Source organism: Canis lupus, chromosome 24, assembly GCF_003254725.2.
Source record: "Canis lupus dingo isolate Sandy chromosome 24, ASM325472v2, whole genome shotgun sequence".
NCBI lineage: Eukaryota > Metazoa > Chordata > Mammalia > Carnivora > Canidae > Canis > Canis lupus.
Genome location: NC_064266.1, coordinates 2,345,798 through 2,364,075, shown reverse-complemented (window position 1 = coordinate 2,364,075; position 18,278 = coordinate 2,345,798). Strand labels below are relative to the sequence as shown.

General features: G+C 41.5%; 1 protein-coding gene across 9 annotated transcripts in view; it reads left to right on the top strand.

Moving 5' to 3' along the window:
- The window catches only part of KIZ (kizuna centrosomal protein), a 130,965-nt gene that overhangs the window by 64,297 nt on the left and 48,390 nt on the right, over positions 1-18,278 (top strand). For all 9 annotated transcript variants that reach the window (XR_007405682.1, XM_035705530.2, XM_025469112.3 and 6 more), the window contains one exon: positions 17,588-17,701. Coding sequence is in view for 8 of the 9 variants with exons in the window: in XM_035705530.2 (XP_035561423.1) it covers positions 17,588-17,701 (114 nt within the window). In the remaining variant the exon portion in view is untranslated. The remainder of the gene's footprint in view (positions 1-17,587; positions 17,702-18,278) is intronic.

Below are 18,278 nucleotides of genomic sequence, written 5' to 3'. Positions count from 1 at the left end.
ACATGATTATTAGCAAAATAGACAGTAATCACAATCATTGTTACCTGGTGTCTGTGCAAGAGATTTAAAAAACAAGCAAACAAACAAACAAACAACAACAAAAAAAAACCCCACAACTCCGTTGACCATTTTGCACCTGATTCCTCAGCTTTTGCAAGCCATCCCACCCTAGCTGCTGGCCTGGGTCAGAAGAGGTGAGTGACCTGTAGCAAAGACAGGCTTGGGGAATACTGAGAAGCCCTTGTGAAGGTTACAGCCTGAAGGACTTCTTTAAACATTTTTTGCAAGACAGGTCTACCAGTGAATATTCCATCAATTTTTGTTTGATTACTTATTCCATTTCTTAAATGCTCACGTATATATTTATGTTTTCATTCATCTCAAGTCAATTTGCAAATGTATACTATACTAGAAATAGATCCATTTTCTAAGTTCTCAAATGTGTGGGTCTATTTTATATTTTAGAATTTCTACCATGTCAATAATTATGCTCCTTTTCTCATTCATAAGTTTATGTCTGCCCTATTTTTTTTTAAATCAGTCAACCCTGCATGAGATGTCTATTTTATTAATTTCTTCAAATCAGATTTGATCCCACCTATTGCTTTTTAAAAATCTTATTAATTTCTATTATTATCTTCATTATTCCTTTATTTCTTTCCTTGGAATTTATTATGTGGTTCTTTTTCTAAGGCATTAAGCTTCCGCCTAAGTACTGCTTGATTTGTACCCCACTGGTTTTGACAAGTAACACTATCAATGTCATTCAGTTTTAAATATTTTAATGTAATTATCTAAATGTTTCTAAATAAGTATTAAACTTTCTTCTTTAACATAGGCATTATTGAGAAGTGATTTTTTTTTTTAAGTTCTTAAACATTGGCGGAAAGAGGCATTATCTTTTTATTTTAGAGATCCAGTTTTATCACAGTCTTGGCAGAGAATGTGCTCTGAACAGCATCTGCTCTTTGGCCTTTGTTGATTGGCCATAGTAATGGTCAGTTTTTATAAACACTCCTGTGTGCTTGTAAAGAATGTCTATCCAATTTTTTGTGAGGTGTAGAGTTCTGTATGTTTCCGTTAGCTCAAACTTATTAATTACATAGTTCTAATCTGTGTATTCACTAATTTTTGATCTATGAGTTACTGACCTTTAAAAATCTACTGTTAACCTATTTTTACATTCTTCCTGGATAATATAAGTACCTTAAACACTGTACCCCCTTTACTCCCTGTGTGTCTATTTTCTTTTGTTTCTTTTGGTTTTTAATAACTGTCTTATTTTTCTCAAATCTCTAGTAATTTTTGAATAGCTATTATATGGGAGCATTTTCAGAGTGATTTCAGACCTAGGAAGTTCTCTGAAGAAGATTTACCTATGCTTCTGGCAGGTGTCTGGAGCAGAAGCAATCTTGGATTCTTTCATCCAGGTATGAGGATTTTGATGGCTTGGAACCAGACTTTGGTCCCCTTGATTACCAAACTATTCTGTTTCACCCTTATCTGCAAAAAGTAGCCCTTTAAGGTTCCAGTTCAAAGTGTGGATGACTTATTAGGGTTCCCTTCTTTAGTAGACCTGAACATCAGTTTTTATTCTCCCAACTCTGTGAAGTTGTCTGAGCTCTGCTTAGCTTCTCAGGCTCTCAGCCCCCTCTTCTGGAATTGACACATGCTCTTCAAAGAAAAGTGGCCCCACATATTAGGTTCATTTCTTTGAATTTCCTTTTTCTATATTTTGATCTTGTAATTCTTCATTACCTCTCTAATGCTATCAAGGAGATTTTTCAAATATGTTTTTGTTCTTAGTGCAAGGCTTCACGTTCATTACCTAGGATGCCATTAGGAGAAGCTGAAGTCCTTGTCATATGCACTTTTAAAAATAAATTTTAGGGATCCCTGGGTGGCGCAGTGGTTTAGCGCCTGCCTTTGGCCCAGGGCGCGATCCTGGAGACCCAGGATCGAATCCCACGTCGGGTTCTATCAAGAAGTGGTATCAGCACTGGAAGCTTGCCCTGTGTGCCCTCTCCCTTCTCCCTCATCATCACTTTCACTGACTGCTGCTTCCTTTCTGAAGACCAAGGAAACCAGATATCACTGGGCCCCTTTTGGTTTTTTTCTTTTTAAGATATTTATTTATTTGACAGTGAGAGAGAAAAAACACAAGTGGGGGAGTGGGAAAGACAAGGGGAGAAGCAGGCCCCTCACTGAGTAGGGAGCTCGATGCAGAGCTCGATCTGAACTGAAGGCGGACACTTAACCCAACTGAGCCACCCAGGCACCCCATCATTGGGTCCCTTTTAATTATAAAATGCATAGTTTTGGTCAAGGCCTTCCTAATTTGGGTTGCCTTTTCCCTTTTAAATCTGTTACTTGGAAGGTTTTCTTCCCTTCCATTTTATCTTTCTTCCCTGTATGAGTCCTCTCAAGTCTTCTAACAATTTGTCTTTTTAGAATGCACACAATACTTTCTTGTTTTCCTGTATGCGGTTACTAGAGAGGCTTCTAAATTCATGACTGTCTTTTGACATGTAGAATATGCTATTTCAGAATGTTGTTCTGTTTTATACCCATTTACAAAAAAATCATCCAGAATATGAACCTGTTTCTTTACTTTTATTTCTCCTGTCAGGCAAATGCTCTCTCTAGTCCCCTTTCTTTAACTACGGATGATCACAAGAAATAAATCAGGAATGCACTTATTTGGTTTAGAGTTTTCTCTTGCTCTCTGCCTGCTGTAGACATGTTTGAAATCACAGAAGGCATGGCAGAGCCATGACCTCTTGTGGTTATCATCTTAGATCTCCTTTTGGCTGGTATTACAATTGACTAACTGAACTTGACTTCTAGTTCTCACCACTGTATCAGATTAGTGTTCTTCAGCTCTAGCACCTCATACAGTGGCTGCCACATGTTGGCATTTGATACTTAATTAGTTAAAGGCAATGTGACATGGTGGTTCTAGAAGTCAAGATGCAGGGACATCATGAGATGAAACAAATGGCCAACTTGTTTTTCTTTTTTTTTTTATTAATTAATTAATTAATTTTTTGTTTTGTTTTGTTTTTGTTTTCTTAAGTTAGAAACGAACTTGTCTTCTGTCTTTCTTACTTCTGATTATTGGCAATTTGATAAATTCATTTCCTAGCATCAAAGAGTCAGAATCATGACAAAGGGGACATTTCATTTTACTTAACATTTTTCATTGAAAAGTGTTGGATAAAAAAAAAAAAGTGTTGGATATGATGCACTCACTGTAAGTATAGTTTGTACTTAACATCAGTATATAAGGTCACTGCAGAGCCCCAGAATTCTGGGAGTTCAACAAGGAAATCATCATCAAAATAGGTACGACCAGAAGTTTTTCTAAAAAATGGGATACTTTCCAGAAAAAAGATATGGGTATACCTCATTTTATTGTGCTTCACTTTATTGCACTTCTGCATTTTTTACAAATTGAAAGATTAAGACTTCAGTGGGAAGTACCTGCAGATGTGGTAGAAACAGCAAGAGAACTAGAATTAGAAGTGGGGCCTGGAGATGGGGCTGACTTGCTGCCATCTCATGAGAAAACTTGAACGGATGAGAAGTTGCTTCTTATAGATGAGCAAGAGTAGTTTCTTGAGATGGAATCTGCCCCTGGTGAAGATGCTGTGAAGGTTGCTGAAATGACAACAGAGGATTTAGAATAGTACATAAACTTAGTTGATAAAGCAGTGACAGGCTTGAGAAGATTGACTCCAGATATGAGATAGGTTCTCCTGTGGGTGAAATGCTATCAAACAGCATTGCCTACTACAGAGAAATTTTTCATGAAAGGAGAGTCAATTAACACATCAAACTTCATTGTTTTATTTTAAGAAATTGCCACAGCCACCCCAGCCTTCAGCAGCCACCACCCCAGTCAGTCAGCAGCCATCAACATAAAGGTGAGACCGTCCGCCAGCATTAAAGATTATGATTCACTGAAAGCTCCAATGTTGGTTAGCAGTTTTTAGCCATATTTTTTAATTAAGTTATTTACATTGCCTTTTTAGACATAATGCTATTGCACACTTAATAGACTACAGTATAGTATAAAGATAACTTTTATATGTACTGGAAAATGAGAATATTCATTTGACTCACTTTATCCTGTTATTTGCTTTATTGCAATAGTCCCTTTGTTATGATGGCCCAGTACCGAACCCACAATATCTCTGAGGTTTGCCTGTAATCACGGCTGAAAAGTTATCATAAAGGAAAATCATAGACTAATCAGCTGTGGGAATCTCTCTGAAGCAAGCACATGTGAGCAGCTAGAACAGGGTCAGCCTCCAGCCCAGGAAGAGAAAGGCTCAAGGCAGAACCGGGTAGTTTGATTTCCAGTACAGATGTGGGGAGAGGCAATGAGTCCAGGGGACAACAACTTGGGAGGTGTCCCTTGGAGTGGGACAGTGGTGTTTTATCACACTTCACTTGGCCTACCTGAAATCCTTTTATTTTGTTAGAGTGTGGCTTAAGGTTGTTCTACGAATTTGATATGCTAATATTTATAATAATAGTGATAATTTCTATTACGTTTGAGCGCCATGCCAGCCACTCTATAGACATTATGTCATTCATGACAGCAGTCCTATGCAGTAGACGTGCCATTACCTGCATTTTACTGATAAGGGGACCCAGAATCTCTGCAGGGACTGCGTTCCACGAGACGCCTTCTCCTACACTCTGGAAGGGCAGGTGAGCCAGGCTGGCTTTCTACTTTTATGGCTCCAGAGCTCCCTCTTCTGTGGTTCTCCCATAATGTTTCTAAGTGTGGCTTCTTACTTTCTTGGATCTCTTGCCTCTTTCCCCTATTCCACTTTAAGTGGAAAGATTCCTTCTTTCTTATTGTCTCAGTTCAGCTCAATTTAGGACTCGCTTCCAGCATTTTCTTCTCAGGGCTGAACTCCGCTGAGAGGGCACTTAGACTAGTAAGGTCCTAGAGTCACAGGGCCTGCACTGCTGCTGCTGATCCTGCCCCCACGGCAGCCTTTGTGTTCTCATCCTTGAAATGGACCTGCAGACCCCCTTTCAGATGGGCTGCTGTCCTTCCAGTGAGAGAACCACCTGCTGATGTGGAGGTTCTCATGTTCTAGGGAACATCTTGTGTCCCTTCACTGTCCCCCCACTTGCTTCTGCACAGTCGCAGATGTCATGGTTTGGATTGCTATCAGGAGTTAGTCACACTCCCTCATATTTTGTCATCTAATGGTTTGCTCTCCTAATTATTCTCTTTCATTTTATAAGGGAATTCTGAAAAGTTTTTTTAAAAGACCATGCTGTACTATTTTCTTTTTACCATTTGATATTTCAGTAAATTACAACAAATGGAGTGGTAAGATACCATGCCGCAGCTCTCTGGTAGCCAAACAAAAGATGGAGGCTGGGGGGGAAGAGGAGAGAAGGGAAGGAGAGAAGGGGAGGAGAGAAAGACAGATGAGGGAGGCTAGTGAGAGAATGTAGCAGACCTACACCTGTTCCAGGGAGGGAACAACAGTCAGGCCAAATCCTGCTAGGAATGTAGCAAAACTAGACCTCAGAGACCGAGGTCCTTTCCATTTCCTTGCTCTGTTACCCCCAGTGCTAGCCTCATCCTAAGGTCAGGAGCAAGATGGCTGCAGCAGTGCTATTATGGACTGAATTGTGTCCCCTCAAAAGTCATGCCAAAGCCCTCACCCCCAATTTGATGATATTTAGAGACAGGATCTTTAGGAGGTGTTAGAGTTAGATGGAGTCATGAGGGTAGGGTCCTCATGATGGGAGTAGTGCCCTTATAAGAAGTGACATGAGAGAACTTCCTTTCTGTCTCTACCATGCGAGGACACAGTAGGAAGGCTTCTCTACAAGCCACGAAGAGGATCCTCACCAGGAACCAAGTCAAACAATATCTTGATCTTGGACTTCCTACCCTCCAGAGTTGTGAAAAACAAGTTATTTAAGCCACCTAGTCTGTGGTATTTTGTTGTAGAAGCCCAAGCTGATGAATACAAACAGCGAAGAACCTCATCTCAACACCACAAAGATAGATAGCAAAGATAGAAAGACATTCACTCTTCTTGAGTCTCTTTATTAGGAGCAAGGAAACCCTTCAGTAAATAGACTTCCTCTAACATCTCATTGACTAAAATTCATTGTATGCCCATTCCTAAACCAGTCATTAGTAAGGATTATTATAATGATCTGAGATGGGAGGAAACCTTTACTGTAAGGGGCCAGATAATAAATATTTCAGGCTTTGCTTCTCCTCTTCCCTTCTCCTTTCCCTCACCCTCCCTCTTTTTAAATCTTAGCTCAAGGGTTGTACAAAAGCAGGCTGTGGCTGGATTCCGTCACCCTTGGCTTAGACTAATTGTGATTTACTTCTGAATGAGGGTTACTTGAAGGGGAGGTTGATTCCTGAACAAAATTGTCTTTCTGTAAAAGGAAAGAAGGGATCTGGACATTGAATAGGCAACCACAGTGTTGCTACACTTGGTAAAAATAAGTTTGTGGATGCAGGAAATAGGCAAAGGAGCTGTGTCCAAGAGACAGAACTCAAATTTTTTATAATGAGTATTTTGTAATTAGTAAAATAATTAAGCTGAAGACAAGCCCCAAAATTATCTTTTGGAAAACTTCTAAAATTAGATTGTGTGAAGTTACACAATTCTATGAGTACATTAGTAAAAGCCATTAGTAAATACTTTAAATATTTGAGTTTTATGGTATGTGAATTATATCACAGTGAAGCTGGTTTTTTCAAAATCTTCCAAATTCCAGAACAAAGACATGTCTTGCAGCTCTGTGGTGTTTGCCCTGTGGAGGCGAGGGCACGTTTGGTTGTATGGCTGGTTTTAGAGCTTTCACTGGTGGCCTTAGAAATCTTCCTATAGTGGGGATGCTTTTGATGACCACTTTTTGGACATATGTATTAAATATCCTTCATGCTATAGAAAATATTTTATATTTTATAATCAAATGCTTAGCATGCTTGTAATAAAGATAAAACTGATGCAGGGGTGCATGGGTGGTGCAGTTGGTTAAGCAACCGACCCTTGGTTTCGGCTCAGATCTTGATCTCAGGGTCCTGAGATGGAGCCCTGCACTCAGCACAGACTACTTGAGCACAGACTACTTGGGATTCTTTCCCTCTTCCTCTCTCTTCCCCTCTGCCCTTCACCCCAAATAGAATCTTTAAAAAAATAAAACTGATGCAGAAGCAAGAAATTACTGAATATTTTTGTCCTTGCCTCTTTTAAACTTTATTTACTCTTTGTGTCCATTAGGACTCTTTCTGTTGTATTTACCTATGTTAAACTCTTAAGTTAAAGAGAACTCTGCTGCTGTACAGCAAGAAGTCCAGTGGTAGATGGTCTGCAGGCTGGTTTCACCAGGGCACAGATGATGCCACTCCTCTCCTTTTCTTGGTTCAGTTTCTCCTGGATTGGCTCAGTTCTCAGGCCCAGCATCCTGGTGGCCTTTGTCTTGACATGCTGAGCAGTCTTTCATTGGCTCTGATCTCGTCATTGGCCCTTCCCCCCTCCACAGTCACTGTAACAAGGAGAGAGCACCACTGGCTTGCACCTGGACCCCATGCTTCACCCTGAGCCCCATCCAAGTGGGTGGGCTAGGATGGGGGAGTGGTTGTTCATTAGAGCAAAATGGCAGTGTTACAGGCAGGCTGTTGGGTGGCAAATCTTCACACTTTCCTTCTCTCCATCCCTGACTTCACTTCTGCATTTGGTTGCCTATTTTATTCCTCCTCCTTCAGTGTCTTATGGCTCATCTTTCCTTTTATTCTCTTTAACTTATATTTTTTATAGGCTTCTGGAAAAACAAAATGCATTTTAAGGTAGGATTTAAAAAAGAATATTGAGCCTGATAGCTGAGTGGGACAGCTTCCCTTCAGTGATGGCTTTTGTTAAGGAATGTATGCGGACAAGACAAGTAGATGAGACAAGGAAAAAAACCAAAAAGTTAAGCAAAAAGTGAGACTTTGATAAGTTTGCTTGTACTCTTATACTTGATCTCACCATTTTGAGCCCTAGTTGGGAAACTGACACTATTGCCTTAACCCTACAGGAGAGATGCAAGGAGCAGTTCTGAATCCTCTTGTCTTTTGTGGCTTTCAACTAGTTGTCAAACATTTTTTTTTTAATTTTCCTTTTTCAGTGTAAATTTATTTTAATTTGCTTGTCCTTTTGATGGACAGGGTCTGTGTTTGAGTCTGCTGCTTAAAACAATTCTGTTTGGTTTTTTTATTGCAGTGACTCTCAGATATATTTCAGTAGAATTATTCTGCAGTTGAATAAAATGATCTTTTCCAAGTTGGTAGGAGAATGAATCTTTGTAATTTTGGGAACTTCCTCAAAATCATTTCACTAAAACTTTGGTACCAGCTACTGCCTGCCTGCTTGAAGATAAAATGCAGGCATGTGAGTAGCTGATGAATAATAATGAACCATGTGGGAACAGCTGATCTTGTTAGCTTTGACAGATTGTATTTTTAATCATGGGTCTATGTGCTCATGGTTTGATTTTGATATCACATACACATATATTCATACATGTATATGAATACATAACGTATATGATGAAATGAAATACATCTGTATTTCATGCTGTTTTGCAAAAAAAAAAAAGTTCTGTGAATTCTGGTGTTCTATCACCTTAAACACTGGAAAGCACTACTTTCCAGGGCAATTGAATCCCTGAAAGAATTTCCGGGATGGAATCATGTGACTGATGATCCTTACTGATCAACTGTGTTAATGTATTAAAAGGACATGCTCTGGACACAGTGGGTTTGGAACATTATTACATCTGTAATCATAAGCACGTTTGGAATTGATTCCTACTGTTTTTGAAAAGTGCACTTAGCAGGAATCAGGGATGTGCTTGCCTGACCGCCCTGAACTCTGACACAGAGGAGACAGGCCTTTTCACCTGGTTGCCAGGCTCTACCCAGGAAGGCCAGCTCGCTTTCCCTGTTTTCTTGCATGCATCCTGCCTCTCCTCCACTGTTAACCCATTTATTCATTCATAAGGATGAGTCAGCATCTTCCACATTCTTGTTTCTCACTTCCTCTTTTGGTCTTTGGCTTCCTCTGAGCAGCTTCTTGTGAATGCACATTTGACTAGTAAATTGATTCAGCTTCTTCATTGTGCTACAGTAGTGACCCTGTGAAGGGCCAGCAGCACGCCAGCACAATCTTTTCAGGACTCCTCCATTTAACTTTCACCATCCTTGCACAGTAGAAGTGTTAATCACAGTAGAAGTGTTAATAGCCAAGGCCTTAGTGGATCTTTGGCAGGTGCCCTCCCTGGGGAGCTGCCACTCCCATGTCAGTCATTGTGGAGGTGGGCCCAGAACTTGGAGTCAGAATCCAGAGACGGAACTGGCCTGCTTGTCTGAGCTCCCCCTCAGTAGGGGTGACTGCACAGGACCCCATTCCTATTCGTCACTTACTGGCCTCCAAGGAGACTTAACTATGCCACGGAGGTGGAATATTAATTTATTACAGGGTTTGAACCTGGCAAGAGCCCTCCATAAGCCCATTTAACCACCCCATGGTGCCCTCTGATTTCCCTTCTCCCTGGATCCCCTTACATGCTATAACCCTTGCCGGCCCAATCTAAGGCTCCTTACCTCCCTTCTTATACACAGATGCACACACATGTACCAAGACAGGCAGACATGTAACAGCTCAGCAAAAGTCTGCTGCTTGGTTTTATGGTCCTCTATCAGTCACTAAGCCCCAATGAAGATGGTTCTGCCCTGACAATATCAGATGCCCTTTTACCAAAAAGCACCCCTTCGAGTTTAATTATAGAACTGATTATGATGATGCCTAATAAGCAAAAGTTTATTGTGTTCATAGTATTTTTCAAACTTTTCCAAAATGCAGGGCCTGATTGTATTCCACTTTTTTCTTTTCTTTTTTTTTTTAATTTTTTATTATTTTTTTAATTTATGATAGTCACACAGAGAGAGAGAGAGAGAGAGGCAGAGACATAGGCAGAGGGAGAAGCAGGCTCCATGCACTGGGAGCCTGACGTGGGATTCGATCCCGGTCTCCAGGATCGCGCCCTGGGCCAAAGGCAGGCGCTAAACCGCTGCGCCACCCAGGGATCCCTTATTCCACTTTTTTCTAAAGATTTTTTTTATTTATTTATTTATTTATTTATTTATTTATTTATTTATTTATTTATTTAAGAGCGAGCACACAAGAAAGCACAAGTGGGAAAAGCAGCAGAGGGAGGGAGAAGCAGGCTCCCCACTAAGCAGGGAACCTGATGTGGGGCTTGATCCCAGGACCCTGGGATCATGACATGAGCCAAAGACAGACATTAACCGACCGAGCCACCCAGGTACCCCGTGTATTCCATTTTTGAAAAGGCATAAAGTTAAAAAAAAAGAAAAAGAAAAAAAGAAAAGGCATAAAGTTGCATGATAATAAGATTTACCCTCCATGATCTTTTCTGCAGCAGATATTCAAAGCCAGGTAGCTTTAGGGAACCAGTTCCATAAATCCACTGTGTGGGCTCAGGACCCAAATGACAGCATCCTTCTGGTAACATGTCATTGGTGATTTAAAAGAAACCTTGGGAGCAAGAGTAAATGTTGCGAGTCTGGTAAGGATTTTTATCAACCAGAGTGTTAAGTTTGGGATCCATAGATTAGCAAGGAGAAAATGGACTGGAACACTTATGCATTTCACAGAGGATATCTGCAGGCATAAGTACTGATTCTGGGCTATTTAAAACTCCTCCTAAGTTCAGGCTGCTTATCTCTCTTTAAGGGCAGAGAAAACACCCATTACAAATTCTCTCAGGCTGTCCAGTGCCTCATTAAGGAACTTGGGGCGGGGCGGGGGGTGGGGAGGTGGCATGAGAGAGGGAGTAGTTCTGCGAATTAAAGTGGAATAGAATGATGAGGTCTGTTTTGAGGCCAAAGTGGGGGAAAAGGCAAGGGTTTTGCTTGTGCGCCTCTGCTACAATACAGAGGACCTTAACACAGACAGACGGTACCCTACAAAGTGTAGCCCATAATTCAAGCTGTCAGCTTAATCACACTGTTTCCAGGTAAAGAGAAGGAGCCCTTGTTTCCTGGGTAAAGAGAAGGAGCGTTGTTTGCTGACCCCTGGTCCTCAGCCTGCAGCGGACTGCCCCACTCTGTTGGCCTTTGTGTCACTGTCCCCTCCTTCCCTCCTTTTTGGCATTGTGCTCCCTTCAAGTGGCCCCCTGGAAGGGACCACCCAGGGGGCTGTACAATGCTCCCCACCCCCACCCCCACCCCGAGGTAGCCACCAAAACATAGGTTTTGTAAGACAGCCCGTTAAAAGAAAAATACTGTTTAACTATGTATGTGTTTGTCCTTTCTACAACTGTTTTGTGTGGCCAACAAAACCCCGTATACAGACTTCACTGTGGCCGCACATACAGCTGTTCAAGCCATCAGGTGTCAGGCTTGAGATAGTTGCTTCCAGTTTATTTTCCCAGGGTACTAATTCTTGATGCAGTTTATATTTACACATTTGGATTTATGGTCAGGATATTTGATATCAAAGCAAACAAATTGCACTGGCTTTATGAAACTCTTATCTGTAGTCTTTGGAGTTGGTGGCTTGGCATTGCTCTTGGATGAAATTTGTCTGTAATGCTACTTAACAAAAGCTAGCAGCCGGGAATTCGGTTCTCAATAGCCATTTACACCTCTGTAAAAGGATTAGCTCTGGCCAATTGTTACACTGTTTAAATCTTAATTTGCATCTTTATGGAGGTAGAGATTCTAGAGACCTCGCTGGTTCTCTGTTGTATTTGTATACCTATGGGTGGGAGGTCACTGGAGGTTTTCTCTTATTGGTGAAGGTGCTAAATTGCTTCAGGGTGACCAGTAAGCTACACAAATTGAATTAGCGTCCAGGGTTGGGTTTTGACTGACAACAGTCGGCTTTGATTCGTTAGTTATATTTTGTAGCAGTTGTGGTCTGAGTGTTTGGTACATGAATGCACACTCTGTTAGTTCTGTTCAAACTTAAGAATCCTTAAGGTCCTTAGGATTTGAAACGTTCGTTGTAATCAGCAAATGCCCATGGGAATAAAGTGTAAAAAAATCCAAACCCTAACTGGATAAAACGATGTTTATAAAAAGTAATCTTTTCTATCCAGACCATGTGTTCTTAGCTTAAAGATCAAAGCCTTGTTGCCTTTAGGAAGGAAGGTGGGTCAGACCAGTGAGGAGGAAGAAGCTGAGATTCCCTGGCCAGTGCGCTGGGAATTGGAAACAAAAGCCGGTTGAGTTGCCTCTTTCCCACCTTTCTGTGTATGGGTTATTCCTAAATGACATGCTCCTAACCTTTGGACCACCTCTTCGAATGATGCCTTTTCATTGTTGCTCATTTTGAAATACAGATCTTCCCCTAAAATTTAGTTCTGGAAGTGACCCGCTTGGGTGCTTTATGATCCTTTAGTTGCATTAAAAACACGGTACACATATATCATAAAACTTTTTTATTTTTTATTTTATTTTTTAAAACTTTTTAAAAGTAACGTTAGATTAATAAATGTTGCAAGCCAACTCATTGCCATTTACAGTCAGTGATTACCATACTTTTTTGTGTGTGTGTGATTACCATACTTGAGACTATTGTTCCCTACCTGAAATAAAACCTGAAAGTTGAGCCTGTAGTACTGCAGCTGCAACACTTAAATTCTGTCCCCAAAAAAGCTAGCACCCACAGGAATGGGACTTTCTATATCCCTCAGACAGGATTTAAAAAAAGTTTTTTGTTTAGGTTTTTGTTTTGCCAAAAAGTAATTCTCAGTTTGCAATCCTGAAAGAAAAACCACAGCACCTTTTCTCTTTTCCTCATTTTTTTCAGAAAAACTGTATATTAATTTGAGTGTTCCCATTCACCTGGAATAGGGTTGTTTTCTTTCAAATCATTTCCAAAATTCTACATGACTAAAAAATGAAAGTGAAGCTAAGAAGCAATTACTTTAAATTTGGCCCGCTCAAATTCTATGTATCGTATGCTATAACCCTGTTGGGTAAAATTAAATACACTTCTTTAAAGTTCCATCTGTGTTTCTATTTTATTTTTTTTAATTTTTTATTTATTTATGATAGTCACAGAGAGAGAGAGAGGCACAGAGACACAGGCAGAGGGAGAAGCAGGCTCCATGCACCGGGAGCCCGATGTGGGATTCGATCCTGGGTCTCCAGGATCGCGCCCTGGGCCAAAGGCAGACACCAAACCACTGCGCCACCCAGGGATCCCTCCATCTGTGTTTCTAATGATTCTTTATCAACTATCAGGTTTGTCCACTTGCTGGACTTAAGAGAATGGACTAGTGCCGTGTGTTGATGCTAGGCCAGTCCACACATTCCTGTGGAAAGACTAGACCTGGCCTCATCAGACTGAGATCCCTCCAGTGAGAATTATTTTGGTTGGAATGCAAACGAAAGACATAAAAGAAGTTGAGATCTTAAATTCCAACATAGTCAGTCTTTCCATAACACATAGTCTTTAATCTTTAGCTCCATTGCTTTGAATTCTTAAATAGAGTCATTTGTAGCAAAGGGCTGATAGATATTTTGTTAAGGCCAGGTAAAGCTATTAGAAATGCTCAGCACAGACTAACTCAACATTTAGCCAGAGAAGCTCCTGAGTTTATCGAAAGTAGACCTAAGCTCTCTGTGCAGAAGAGTCCTTATGGCCCTCTGACTAATCACTTGTTGCTCAGCCCTACCTGGGCTGGTCTAACAACAACCATGTAAAAACATACTGTAGAAATAGGTGGGACATGACTTTCTCTAATCTGAATTTAAATCTTGGCCTGTCATTCAGCACATAGTGTTGTTAAGTATGTCTTCAGTGTTGTGCTGAATGCTACGTGAAACTTAAAGTAAGATAAAAATTCTCAAGTCCAGCTGCTGATTCCAACAAGCTTTTGGTTTTGTAGAGCAGGCTAAGCAGACATGACATAACTAGAGGTCAGTTCCATACGATGAAGGATGCTGTCTATACAGTGAGTGCTAAAGGAAGTCAGGGATAAGAAAGAGCCCTGAACCGAGCTACTCAGAGAAGTGCCTAGACAAGTGTGAGATGAGCTAGTCTAAGGGAGCCTGACATTTGGATTGAGCTGGTGGGAAATGAGCAAGGGTCATGTGACTGGACGATCCGATACCCTGAAACACTGGCTCACCATGCAGGAGGGTGGGGGAGCTGCAGTTGGAGGCAGCAAGGGGTGCCTTGTCTGTAGAGAATTTATAAACAGTAACAAAAAACTGCTTTCTCTTACCACCATTCCTAAGAATGGCAAATATAAAATACTCCTCCCTGGAGGGAAGCTGTTCCCACTGCAACACCCCATACACACCCTGCCTTGGTATACCAGCATCCCGGAGTATCTGCTAACTTCTACTACTATACTGGCATTTTAGAGGAGGTGCACAAACGTCAGGCCATGGTCCTTGTTCTGGAAGTCAGACTAAAGGCGTTCTAAGCTGGAGATTCCACGCTTGCAGGCAGGCTGTCTGCCCAGCACTGTATTTAACCTTCTTTTGAATTAATTGTCACATTTGTAAATCTGGGAGATGTCATATAAACATAAACTTTGAATTTGTGAATCTCTGGCTTGTCCTGAACTCTTGGAAGATCAGCGTCACTGAGGCACCACAGTGGGAGCCGTGACTGACAAGCCCTTGGCTGGTAGCGCCCTTGGCTGGTAGCGTGGCCCCAAGCCTTCCGATCCCCAGCTTGTAGCCCCCACCATGGGCGCTCACGACCTCCACCTCCACCCCCACTGCTGCTCTCACACTTCTGTCTCTTCCCCTGCCAGCCGGAGCACAAGCTCCATCTCCTGGCTGGTTTGGGGCCTTAAGGTTTCTCCCTTCATCAATAGCATCAGCCCAGGGCCACCAGGCTGACCCTCTCTAAAACTGCTTTCAAGAAACCAACCAAAGCTCAGAAATCAGAAAGGTATATTGCTATTTTCTCACCAGAGTTTTATATTGAATTTTATTTCCCATTATAGTTGCCCCTTGAACAGCAGGTTTGAACTGCATGGGTCCACTTATATGTGGCTTTTTGTCAATAAATACACTATAGTAAATGTATTTTCTCTTCCTTATGAATTTCTTTTTTTTTTTTAAGATTTGTTTATTTATTCATGAGAGACACACAGAGAGAGGCACACACAGGCAGATGGAGAAGCAAGCTCTCCATGGGAAGCTTGATGCAGGACTTGATCCCAGGACCTCGGGATCACAACCTGAGCCAAAGGCAGATGCTCAACCAGTGAGCCACCCAGGCATCCTTCCTTATGATTTCCTTACTGTCACTTTCTTTTCTCTAGCTTACTTTATTGTAAGAATACAATAGATTACACATATGCAAAATGTGTGTTAACAAACTATATTATCAATAAGGCTTTAGGTCAGCAGTAGGCTATTAGAAAGTAAGTTTGAGGACAGTCAAAAATTATGTATGGGGGTACCTAGGTGGCTCAGTCAGTTAAGCATCTGACTCTTGGTTTCTGCTCAGGTCATAGTCTCAGGGTTGAGCCCTGCTTGGGGCTCTATGCTCAGTGTGGAGTCGGCCTGAGATTCTCTCTCCCTGCCTCCACCCCTTCTACTGGTGCGTTCTCTGTCTCTCTCTCTCCCCCCAATAAATACATCTTTAAAAATAAATAAATAAAAGTTATGTATGGATATTTGACTGTATGGGGTGAGGGGGGTTGGTGCCTATAACCCCCGTGTTCTTCAGGAGTTACCTGTACTAATCCTGTCACCACATGCACCAACCCCTGTCTGGCCAAACTTGTCTACTTGCTGATTCCCCACCCCTCTCACTTAGCATTTCCTGTCACCTTTGCTGTGCCACTCCGAAGCTGTCTAAATACTGCCTGGTGGAGGGTCCTCCTCACCATTCCTGATTGTCTGCCCACTGATTCTGAGCTCCCATTTACATCTCTAAAATTGGCTCATCACTGGCAGACTTATCTCCCCCTTCTTAAGAGCAGGTGTTAGGCAGCCCAGGTGGCTCAGCAGTTTAGCACCACCTTTGGTCCAGGGCGTGATCTTGGAGACCTGGGATCGAGTCCCACATCGGGCTCCCTGCATGGAGCCTATTTTCCTTCTGTCTGTTTCTCCCTTTGCGTGTGTGTGTGTGTGTGTGTGTGTGTCTCATGAGTAAATTAAAAAATAAAATCTTTAAAAAAAAAAAAAGAGCAGGTGTTATAATGTGAATTGAGTGGTGGTGGCAAGATAAAGCCTTTTAGGAAGAATTAGGATCTAGATTTTGCCCCCCCAAAAAGGTATTCATAGGTCCTGTCAGTGATATAGGCCAGGAGACTGGAAGCTTTTTGGCAGCAGAGCTTCAGACTGAAGGTCTCAACCCAGGATCTGGCCCACAGGGACTAAGAATCCAAACTGAGTCTAGACAAGAGATCAGGACTTGGCAAGGAGCTGGGGCACCGACATTGTGTCCCAGAGCTCGGAATAGGTCCCAAATCCAGAGGGTCCATTATTATTTCCTGCCCAGAGTAAAAGCCTGCATCAGAGTAGAGAGATAGCAGAGGAAAGAGGGAGGACTCTGCCTGCTGTTATCTCTCACCCTCCCATAGGACAGAGCACATCTCCTTTATCCTTGTGCTGTCAGGCACATGGCTATCAAATGGATCCAATAACTTAACCGACTATAGAAGTAATTACAAATTAGTAATATATAATACTACTAATACTAATGTATTGCTTTAGGAGTTGCTTCATTTTCATTTGGGAGTATATATCGAACATTCTCAACTGTGATTGTCTCCTTTGAAGTAGAAATACTGTTTTGCTTTTTATATCCTATCCAATAGCTTTTCAGGATCATGCTTTCCATCAAATAGACACTTTTTAAAAGGAAGTTACTAGCTAATCTCTTTGGAGGCTAATGGTGCAATGACAGACCTAACTAGAAACAGTGGCCAAATTGTCAAACTCTGCCAGTCCCCCGGTAGACTGGAAGTGGATAATGAAGGCTCAAGCCCCCTTCCCACACCTTCCTGTTCTTATTAAAAGTAAAGAAAATTTTATTGTAGTGGATCTGAATGGAGAAATCATAGTCATTTTTCTGCATTCGGAAATAGAGGACGTAACCTATACTTCAGTCAGCAGTTTGCAATTTCTTAGCAGTGACATTTTAAGTAAATTTCACACAAGTTGTGGAGCTCTAACTTTGTTATGATTGACAATATAAAATTAGCCTTTTCTGCTGTTAAGATTATCTAGCATTCCTTTCAGTCAGCTGCAATGTGGAATGAGATTGCACAGCTGTAGATTAAGCAACATTAAAGTCTCCAAAGGGTTAAGAGTTACTTCCTCTGATGGATTTAAAACTGCCACATACCCACAAACAAGTTTTTCAAACTGCCCCATTTTACATTTTTGTCGAGAGACAGTCTAGTTGCTGCATTTTTATGTCTAGATTATATTACAGATATATTTCAATAAACCACGAAGAACCGCCATAGATTCTAGAAGCGGGCCGTCTGTGCTTAAATAAACATCTCATGCAGCACCTGTTTTATTTTATAGGCTCTATAATCGCAGTGACATTCTGAAAGAAGACCTTGAAGCCTGCAGAGCAGCTGTCCTTCACCAGCTTCCGAGACTCTTACCTGAGGGTAGCAGCGATGAAAAACAAGTCAGGTATTAATCACTGCTGAGGTGGAATGACTATTCTTGCTCCAAGATCCTTACAAATGTAAAGGATCACAGAGTTGCAGACTGCTAGCTCACATGGTTACCACTGAGGTAGATGCTTGCAGTTGTCAACTTAACTTTTTTACAAACTGTATCATTTACTTTTTTGTAAGAGTATTTGTTTCTGTTAATTGGATATATCCACTCAATTCCCTGCTCATAGCAGTGTTTTAAGGGCTTATTTGTGGAGTGTGAGTACAGGTAGTCTTTGGCATATTAGCATACCTTGAGAACAACCCAGTATATGATCCAGGGTAGCCATCGCCTAGAGAGATGCATTCCTCAGTATCCAAGGTCATGCTAGTGATACAGACCTCCAGTCTGTAGGTGTGGTCACTGGACCAGCAGCCTCAACAAGACCTGGGAACTTGTTAGAGATACGTGTTTTTGGGCCCCACCTCAGACCTACTGAATCAGGAATCTGGGGGTAGGGTGTGGCCATCTGGATTTTAATAAACCCTTAAGGGAACTCTGTTTCTTCAAGTTTGAGAGCCACTATTCCAAAGATATGCCTTAAATGGCC